Consider the following 11063-nt stretch of genomic DNA (forward strand, 5'->3'; position numbering starts at 1 on the left):
TATATATTAACGAATGAAAAAAATTATCACTGTTTAAAAGTCGTGGGTGGAAGTTGGGTTAAATGAGAAATTAAAAAGAATATATATAGTTAAAAGTTAAAGGGCTAAGATTGTGATTATTATTTAAATTTACAAAAGTTTATTAAAGTTGATGGGGCAATATTGTAACTATGTTTAAAGAATTAAAATTTACTATTTTACCCTTATTTAATATGCTATGTAAGTTGTATCATTTGTTAGTTAAGTTGTAAATTATTTAAAATCTAAGTGTCTTAATTTGCCCATAAGTTATGTATTATATAGTATACATATAGATATGTTAATATTTATTTTATAAAAATGTATAAATATAATTTCACCAAGTAGTTTGGAATATATAGTAAAAATAATATGTTAATATTTATTTTTATAAAAATGTATAAATATAATATAAATAAAATGTAAAAGGAAAGTGAATATAGACATGTATTAAGGTCAATTAAGATACTATTAATTTTAAAGGGAAAAAGGTTGTGAAGTATAATAATAAACTGATACGTGTCATAATTATTTTATTTTATTAAAATAGGTAGATATACAAAACTTATAAAAAGAAAGAAAAATACATATGATAAACAAATCAGGGGCCTCGAAAGAATAGGGGTATATTGGAGTCTTACATGAAATCTAGAGTCATATATTTCATCTTTGCATTTAACCATCAACCCAACCCTGTATATTTTCATGTATTTTGCCTTCAATTGAAATGTCTCTTCTACCTTTATCTTCTTACCCTCCTCTTTACATGGGCTGCTACATCTTTACACACAAAAATGAATTAAGATTCTATCCTCATTTTATTTTCCTTAAAACAATTAAAAGACAATATTCTTATAATTACCTTTAGAATTAGAAGAATGAGATCGACGAACACCTGAACGAATGTAATACTCAAGTTGCCTCACATCAGCACTACCCAATTGATCTAACAGTATCGTGTGCCCGGAAATATCTCGTTCTTGATGGTCCTGTCATATGTTCAGATCAATATATCATCTCACGCAAGTATACATTGATCATAACAAACAGTGAGTCAGTCGGTTTGGTTGGTTTGAGATTTATACGGTTCGGTTTTGGTAGTTTGAAACTTTGAACCGGCCCTTTAAAAAATAATAATAATAATAATAATAATAATAATAATAACATATTTTTCGCTTTTTGGAATATGCAATTATGTATTATATAAATATTTTTAATGCATGTATAGTCCCTATTACGGTTTTGATCCCTAACTTGAGAAAGTACATTTTCAGACTCTTAGTTTGACAAAACGTAAGACGTTTGGCCCGTGAAATGGATGAACGTTAACATTTGTTGTTAAATCGACTATCCGTCTTTATTTAAAAAGTTGCATAACAGTTTCGGTCATATTACGGTTTTGGCCCCTAATTTTGAGAAAGTACATATTTAGACCATTAGTTTGAAAAAAAATGTAACACGCTTGGTCCTTGAATTAGATGGACGTCAACTTTGCTATTAAATGGGCTATCCATCTTTAAATTAAAGTGGACAAAGAATTCGGTCATACTATGGGTATGTTTGGTTGAAAGGAATGGAATGAAGGGTGAATGGAATGGGAGAATGAATGAAATGGACAAAGGAATAAAATGGATCATTACCATTCATTTGTCTTGTTTGGTTAATATATGAAAATGAAATGAATAATTATGTTATGTTGTTTGGTATCCGAAAAAAAATTTATGAATGAAACATAAATAATTAAAATATTCCTATCTCAAAATATATAAATTTTTTACAAAAAAAAAAACCCTGAAATGACGACGGTGGTGGTAGCTCTGGAGATGAAAATGGTGGTGGTGGTGGCGGTCAGGCGGGGGGAGGGAGGGTGGTCAAGCGATGGTAGCATTAGTAGTGATGGCGGTGGTAGGGTGGTGATGACGGTGGTGGTGGCCAGGCAGTGATAGTGGTGGTGGCGGTTATGGTCGGGTGAAGACGGTGACAATGGTTGTTGTGGTTATGGCGACGATGGTGGCGGTGGTAGCTTGGGTGGTAAGGTGGTGGTGGTGGTGGTGATGGCGACGGTGGCGGTCAGGTGGTGGTGGCGGCGACGGTGGTGGCGGCGGAGGTGGTGGTGGTGGTGACGGTGGCGGTGGTGGTCAGATGATGGTGGTGGCGGCGGAGGTGGTGGTGGTGGTGATGGTGGCGGTGGTGGTCAGATGATGGTGGCGGCTATGGTAGTGGTTGTGGTGGTGGTGGCGGTGGTTGTTGTTAAATGATGGTGTTGTTGAGAAAGTAGGTTGAAGGAGGAATGGAATGAAAAAATGGAAGGGAGGTAGGAAGGAATGGTTTGATAGAATGAGATTCCATGTGTAATGGATGATTCCATTCCATTGTGCAACCAAACACCTCTTAATTCATTTCCACGTAATGAATCATTCCATTTCGCTTGTCATTACTGCATAACAAACGCTACCTATGGGTTTTAGTCCCTAATTATTTTTATTCTATAAAAGTATTAAATACATGGATAGTGCCTGTGGTTTATTCATATTACGGTTTTTGTCCCTAATCGGTGGGTTTTTATTTCTACGAAAGAGTAAATACATGAACAGTCCTTGTGGTTTGCTCATACTACGGTTTCGGTCCCTAATTATTAATTTTTCCTATTAGAGTAGGCATAACATAAAACAATGACTTACATATGATAAAACCTTGGGCTTGTATACATGACTAGAATTCAAATAATCTGGTTGCATGAGACGTTGATGTCTTTGCAAATGCTCTTTCCTTCTTTTCTCCCACATAAACCTACTAAATGATGCCCTAGCTGGTGGAGTCACTATTTCTGAGTTAACCGTGTCTCTGGATCCAAGAAAATACGAGTTCATATCCTCCACAACCGGCTTATAACTATTCACTTTTCTCGTGTTCCTTGATCCTTCACATGCCCGACCCAGTTTTCTGAAACCACTTATCCAGAACAAAAACTATATGATGATCGTTTTCATAAAATTTTAGTTAAAAAAAAAACATGCGGACCTCCGTGTTGCCTCACGGAACTTTGCATCGATCTCTTTGTTGGGCGGGTATGTAGGCATGCTCGAGGGATCACATTGATACGGTTTTGTATAAAAGTACTGATAATAAAAATATCACATAGAATATATTAGTCAGAGTTAATTATAAATATTTCTTTCAAAATTAGTTGATATTATTTGATTTTCTTTCCGTTGTAATTAATAATTATTGTGTTGTATCTTTCCATAATATCATACACAGTTATCATTATTCTACAAACTAGACATAAAATTTTTATATAATTGAATAGTAACCAAGTTGCAAAGTGTTCCAATTAGATCACTTGTGCAATTTTTCTCCAAATCAGGTCACTAAATCTTCAAATCGAGTCTCACCGATTTTTATGCTTCGGGAAAAAATTTAGGATAATATGTGGGGGTAGGAATTTGCAATATATGTAGGTAAAGTTTAAGAATTATAAAAAACGTTAATTATATTAAATTTTAAAAATAAAAAATAAAATTCACGTCTTCATTTAACGTCAACATCAAAAAAATATAAAAGATTTCCTATGTAACAAAAAAGCAAAATGCTAAAAAAAACATGTTAAAACCTTTAATCTATACTATATATAAAGCATAGTGACTTAATTGGAACACTTTTTAATCATGAGTCATCTAATTGGAACACTTTTGAAATTTGGTTACTATTATGTGAAATTGTGAAATTGCCCCTTTGTATTATTAGGTACCTCGGCTTGAAGTGCTGATCTGGCAGTGAGACGGTTCTCGGGTTCTACAGAAAGAAGTACATTGATTAGGTCCGCCACGGTTTTGGGAAGCTCTTCAAATCTTTGTCTTAAACTGCTTTCATAACAACATTGTGATTTAAACATTGGTGCAAGAGGAAGCTTTGAGTTCTTCCAGTACGCGTCCGGTGGGGACCCACATAACTTGAATATCTTGTGCACTTGTTCCACCTAAATCTAAGAGTGTCAGTCTTAAGAATGGTATGAAAATAAATAGGTTTTTGGTTTTCATATCAAACACGTTTAATAAAGGATCGTTTTTTAGATGACCTATTTAAACCGTTTATTAAACGGGTCGACCTGTCAACCCATTTAAGTAAACACCGCCAGCCCTTTTACGTTTAACCAGTTTATTGCAAGCTTCCAACCTATTTAGATAAACGGGTCGAGTTTGGAGTTGCACGATATTAAGTGTGACCAAAAGTTCTAGCGGAGTTCATTGCTTCGGCACCGTTGACCCCCCTGTTGAAGCCTGACAATGGAATTTGACCCATCGCTGTGGGGGCCATTTGGAGAAGATTGGTGTCGAAAGTCGCTATGCGTAAAATAGGGAAAAAGGTGGCTGCTTATCTAGGGGATTTCCAATTCGGGGTTGGGATCCCTAACGGGGCAGAAGCGGTATTGCATAGTGCTAACAGATTTTTGAGCCCGTTTCATTCTGACGGGCCCCTGGCTATGCTCACTGTTGATTTTTCTAACGCCTTCAACGAGGTGGATCGGACGACCCTTCTCAGGGAAGTTAGCTGCATATGTCCATCCATCTTCCCATGGGTCCAGTTTTTATATGCCCGCCCCGCCCGTTTATATGTGGGGGATACTCATATCGGGGCTTTTACTAGTGTGCAGCAAGGGGACCCCCTTGGCCCTCTTCTTTTTGCGTTGGTCCTTCATCCGCTCATCCTTAGGGTGTAGGGGACCTGTTCCTTGCCCTTCCATGCTTGGTATTTAGACGATGGCACTATTATTGGTAAGGCTGAGGAGGTCGCTAGAGCGTTGGGCATTATTCGCTCAGAGGGGGCGTCTCTAGGGCTTAGGCTTAATATTCGAAAAACAGAGGTTTTTTTGCCGTCATGTGATAATTCGAAGAAAGTGTCGGGTTTATTCCCTGGAGAGATTAGCAGGCCTGCGATGGGAGTTAAACTATTGGGGGGAGCGGTTAGTCGGGATGCAGGGTTTATTCGGTCTTTGGCAACTAAAAGAGCTTTGAGGGCGGTTGAACTTATGAAACGTCTGCCATACCTGAGGGACCCCCAAAGTGAGCTCCTTTTGTTACGCTCGTGCATGGGGGTTGCTAAGTTAGTGTTTGGGCTCCGGACCTGTCAACCTGAACATGTCAAAGAGGCTGTGTCCATCTTTGATGCGGGCCTGCGGGGGCAATTGAAGATATTTTTGTGTGTGGAGGACCGCATTTTGGGGACCTCCAGTGGAGGTTGGCTTCCTTCCCTATGCGTTGCGGAGGCTTAGGAATTTTCTCGGCTGAGGATGTCTCCGCATATGCATTTGTGGCTTCCAGGTCTCAATCGTGGAAATTGCAGGACCACTCTTTTGCACTTGGTAATATTGGAACAACTCTCCCGAACCTTGATATAGGCGGTTTTAGTGATAAGGAGACCGCCCCCAGGAAACCTCAACAAACCTTGGCGAGTGCTCTTTATGGTAAACACGTACATGATTTGGAGGAGCGATTCGATATGACCCCGAGACAAAAGGCAGTTTTAGCTTGTCTCAAGGGGGCTCATGCTCAGGATTTTTTGACTGTTGTGCCCATTGAAGGTCTTGGGCAACGGATGTCGGCAGTTGAATACAGAGCCATCCTTAAGTACTGGTTTATGATTCCCCTTTTCCCTCCAGATGAATTATGCCCCATTTGTAAAAAAGCTTGTTTGGATAGATTCGGTGAGCATGCCCTCCACTGTAAGGAATTGCCGGGATTCAAGTATCGTCATGACTGGGTTAGAGATGTGTTATGGGATGTGCTTAGACGTGCCGGGATCTCAGCCAAGAAAGAGGCACCTGTTAACTTTTTGACTGATCCGCGTGAGGGAAGATCTACCCTGCGTCCTGCGGATGTTCTTGTGTTTGGCTGGGCAGGGGGTAAGCATGCGTGTGTTGATCTTACTGGGGTGTCCCCGTTGGTGGGGCTGAGAGACAGTGGCTTCGTACCGAGACAGACGGTTTTGAGAGCGGAGTCTAGGAAGGTTGCTAAGCATGAGACATCGTGATTGGAGAATCAACACGTGTTCATTCCATTTTCCTTCGATACTTTTGGATCAATAGCTCCCGAGGCGGTTCGCTTCTTGGAGCGGGTGCAGAAGGTGGTCCACAGTGACTCGCAGAGCCCGAGGAACCAAGGATTTATATTTAATAGAATAGGCTTTGCGATTCAAAAGGGGATAGCGGCGCAGCTTGTTGCTCGCTTACCCATTATCCAGATGTAGTTCGGTTTTTGTTATATATAAAAGGATCAATATTTTCTCTGGAAAAAAAAAATTGTTTCCATAATTTCTTCGGCTTGGTTTAGGTTTTGGCAGTTAGGCTTTAAATTGTTAGACCAAAATAATGAACTTGAACAGAAAACCTTGGATCCCAAATTTTTATTAATTATTTATTAGATGATTATTTCATTTTTGTACCAAATTTTTTTTCTTGGTTTTTACGGTGGTTTTTTTTTTGGGTTTTTTCGGTACATGCAAAACCGAAAGAGAACAAAAAGTTGAGTTTTGAAAAAACATAAAGCCAAATGGTTATGTAAGTTATTTCGGAATCTTGCTTTGTGCTTGTTTAAAGTGAATCAAAAGTGTTTAAATATTTTCACCTCTGTCCTCCCCTTTAAAATTGGTCTGCCATTAAAAAGCTCAGCAAAAACACAGCCCACACTCCACATATCAACATATGACCCGTAACTTGTAGCCCCCAATAGAAGTTCGGGTGGACGATACCATAATGTGACCACTCGGTTCGTTAGTGGCTGCTTGTTTCTGTAATCACAGAAATGCGCAAGACCAAAATCCGCAATCTTTAAAACACCTTCATTATTAATCAAAATGTTGGAAGATTTAATGTCGCGATGTATAACACCTCGCGAATGGCAGTATTCCATTCCTTTTAATAACTGCCACATATAGCATTTAATCTGCAATAAAGAAAAAACGTGGACGTAAACTGTTGTATATGTTTTCTCTCTAACGGGTCATCCAGAAAAATTATGGGTCAAATGGGTTGCAAGTAATCAAAAATGTGTTTTGTCAGTCAGTCGCCCCTCTATGACCAACTAGGGGTCAGGGGTGTGATCCTGATATGACACGAAAACGCGAAACAACCCAGCATAAAATTCACAGGATTGGATTTAGTGAAAATAGGTTAATGTTAGTTTTGAGTCAAACCTGAGAGCTGTTAAGGTAAATGAGCCATGACTTTGGTAGCCCTACGGATTATTAACCTATTTAAGCCGTTTATTTTTTAATCGTGTTTTATGTCATAAATTATATTCGTTAGATAATTCATGTCAATAATTAAAACTTAAAAACATAAATTGACATAACATTTTATAACTAAGATCTAATTGTTTTATATACATATGTATTTTCTGTTGTAATATTAAAATTTAAAAGTATTTATATATGAATAAAAAGAGTCGGGTTAAATGGTTCGTGTTTGTGTCAACCCAAGAATTTCTTGTCACATTCAGGTTAATATATCTGACAATTTTCAAGTTCAGGCTTGTGGCAAATTTTCGGATTCATGTCACTGTTTAACCTATTTATTTATTTATTTTTTAATTTTAAATAAAAGAAATCTATATTAGTAACGTGTTTTTTTTTTAATTGTGTTTTATGTCATATATTAAACTGGTTGGTTAATTTATGTCAAAATTAAAAACTTAAGACATAGTAAACACTTTATAATTAAAAAGTAACTATTTTATACACATTCGTATTCCCCGTTGTAAAATTGCACTCTTAAAGTTTTAATTGATATGCGAGGAGTTAATTTGTCTAACATAATTTGTGGGTTTATGTTGGCTTGGACATGCCGACCCACGAATACGACCTGTTGACCAACACGAAAAGGTACCCATTTTGACCTGCCGACCCACAAATACGAGCCCGTTTAAATTACCACCTGTAATTACAAGCAACAAACCTGTGAGTCAGTGAACTTGATATTGGGACAAGATATGAGTCCAGAGAGATCATGTTCCATATACTCGAAAACCAAATAAATGGTACATGACAGCTTTGATGTAATTATGCCCTCTAATTTCATGACGTTTGGGTGGTCGAGCGCTCGGAGGATTTTAATTTCTCGGGCCATAAACCTTATGCTTTCGGGGTTCAAGTTGTCGAACCGCACCTTTTTAAGTGCCATTATTCTACCGGTTTGAAGATCACGAGCACGGTACACGTTGCTATATGTACCTTGTCCAATCTACACATATAAAAGAAGCCCAAACAACATGTGAAATGACATTTATACACCAAAAGGTACTAGGAAATTAGTTAAAGTTAATTGAAAAAAATGGATGATATGTGAAACTTATGATACACATTTGCAATTATAGTTTATTTGGTTGCTTATGAAGCAACTAGGCATGTTCTCGGCTTCGTTTAACATTAAAATAAATGAACTAGTAGGTAGATTTTCAAACTTGAATTTGGCTTAAGTTTAATCATAAACTCTTTATTAATTAATTTTTATACATGTATAATGATTTTTATATGTATTTTCGTAGCAATTATTATATATAACATAATACGTATAGGTCAAGCTATTATACAAAGCGGGACAACAATGAGAATGACGAGAAAGATTTATAGCAAAAGAAAAATAAGCAAATTGGAAATAAATAATCCTATTTTTTTGTATTGGCCGATAATAATCTCACATTTAAAAATCAATACTAATGGTCCAACCTTTCAACTATTTTGTCCCAATGGTCATCCGTTAAAAAAATATTAACGTCGTTAAGTTTTTTGTTTCGAGTTTCAAACCGATGTTTTAGAGTTTTGATCGAAATAAAGAAAGATACGAGTCAACTGATGTAAAACTTATCTCGAAGCGAAGATTCAAATGGTTTTGAGATAAGTTTTACATTAGTCGACTTGTATCATTCTTCCGATCATAAGCCCTAAAACATCGGTTTTAAACTAGGAAAAAACTTTAATAGTGACTTTTAATAGTGACTTTTAAAGGTGAGACTATTATCGATCAAAACACAAAATGTGGGATTATTTATCTCCAATTTGCCAAAAAAACCACTAAAAACAATGAAAAATTAATCAAAAAACATCATAACTCAAAGTTTAATAAAAAAACAAAAAAGTAAAAACACAAAATGTTTCAGCCGTATTCCTCGTTCTCAAAAAAAAAAGTACACAATGTTTAGAAAACATATCAGTGCGTCTTTTTATTTATCATTGTGTTTTTTTTTATTTTCGTCATTGATTGTATGTTTTTCCTTAACATTTTGTCTTTTTTATATATTTTGTTATATTACTCAACATTGTGTTCTATTTTGTTCGGTTTTGTATTATATTTTGTGATCTATTATATCTTTTTTTTAATTTATCAAGTGTGTTTTATGTTTATTTTCGTCATTGTGTCTTTTCGGCTTTCTTATTTTTTGAAATGAGAATGACGGGGTAAACATTTTAATTTTTTTTTATTTTTTCATTTTTTATTTTAAGATATGATTTATGATTTTTTTATTATTTTTTAAGATTTTTTTAGCCGACACAAATCTTCTCACACTTATTATTTTTGTCTACATTTGCATTTTAACTTTTCCCTAATACGTATTATTTAATTATTTTTTCCATAATTTTGTACATAATAGTTATTATTATTAATCACATATATAGATCATGTTTAGACTCACAAACGGGGTGTTCAAAATCGGATATTCGAAGTTTCGGATACCCAAACTTCGGATATTCGAAGTTTCGGATAGTATATTTCTTTACCCGAATCCGTATCTGAAATTCCGGATATCCGAACTTCGGATACCATTCAGAAAGCGAAACGGATATCCGAAATTCTATTTCAAAAAAAATTCTCTACTATCCAGACCCAATTAAAGTTTACTCAAAATGGCACTCCCATTGATTATATTTTGGATCAGTAACACCTCGTTCACAATCATCTATGATAATTCATACAAGAAAAAGTTTGAAGATATTGTTATGAAATCTATGAACTGATGTAAACAAGGGCGAGGAAAAGACTAGAACAGAGAAAGGGTGATGGCGTCGGGATGAGTAGTTGCTGGACACGACGAGAGAGAACCTGCAACGCAACAGTGAGAAGCAACGGGATTCGGATATCCGAAACTTCGGATTTAAAGTTTCAGATAGTTCGGATACGGATTTAGATTCTTTTGAACACTCCTAGACTCACATGGTATCTAGAGCTTGACAAGTAAAGCTCAAGCTCGGGCTCTCGTTCGGTTTATTAAACAAACTTACTTTTAGGTTTGCGTTTGTTTAAGCTTAGCTTGATTCAAGCTTTTAACATGTTGATTTTTAATAGCTCACGATCAGCTTGGTCATTTACAGCTCTACTTTTGAGACCTATATACCTTGCGTTGTTTTTTAAACCAAGATTTGTTGTTAACTATATATTAGTTCGAGTTAGAGGCGAGCTGATTACGAATTCAGTTTATAAGGGGGTGTTTGGGATTGCTTATTTTCACCAACTTATAACTTATTAACTTTTTAAAAATTAATAAGGTGTTTGGGATTGCTTATATTGCGAGAGAAAAAGTTTTATAAGTTATAATGTTGTAACTTATTAACTTAATGAAAAGTTATAAGAAGGTAAAATAAGGAATCACAAACACCCCCTAAGTCGAGTTAGCCAACTCGACTCGTTTTCTAGTGTGTTAATTTTTCATTTTATACTTAGGTAAAAATTTAAAATTTGAATTTTCACCAAAGCCAAGTATTTACCTTTTCCAACCTCTCATAGTTGTCGGATTTCAAAGGCAGCCACCCATCAACGACTTCACCCGCGGCGGCCCTAAGCCACGCTGGCCACCCATTGGCAGCAACCTGTTCACCTTGACTTCTATTTTTCCTCAGATGCTTATTATCCGAACGCTGATTACTCAAGGATTCAACAACAATTTTTCTAATATTATTATTATTGTGATCATCTTCTGTTTCCTCTTTAATCTTCTTCTCCAGTGGCTCAAAAGCATTACCATGATTATTACATTTACGACGATCGTTAAGTTTGT

The 11063-nt window shown here is 36.1% G+C and overlaps 1 protein-coding gene across 1 annotated transcript; it reads right to left on the minus strand.

Annotated features, from left to right (window-relative positions):
- Window positions 1-644: 644 nt before the first annotated feature.
- Window positions 645-11013, minus strand: LOC143612968 (protein IMPAIRED IN BABA-INDUCED STERILITY 1-like; the record flags this gene model as incomplete). Its single annotated transcript, XM_077086814.1, has 8 exons — window positions 645-792; window positions 881-1007; window positions 2700-2961; window positions 3040-3137; window positions 3770-3997; window positions 6642-6959; window positions 7970-8254; window positions 10774-11013. Coding segments are annotated over 8 exons (1590 nt in total), but the record flags the coding sequence as incomplete, so codon positions are not given.
- Between the last annotated feature and the right edge of the window lie 50 nt (window positions 11014-11063).

The sequence above is a fragment of the Bidens hawaiensis genome, unplaced genomic scaffold, assembly GCF_021521415.1.
Source record: "Bidens hawaiensis isolate Kalapana, Puna unplaced genomic scaffold, B.hawaiensis_p1.1 tig00036285_1, whole genome shotgun sequence".
NCBI classification, from domain to species: Eukaryota; Viridiplantae; Streptophyta; class Magnoliopsida; order Asterales; family Asteraceae; genus Bidens; species Bidens hawaiensis.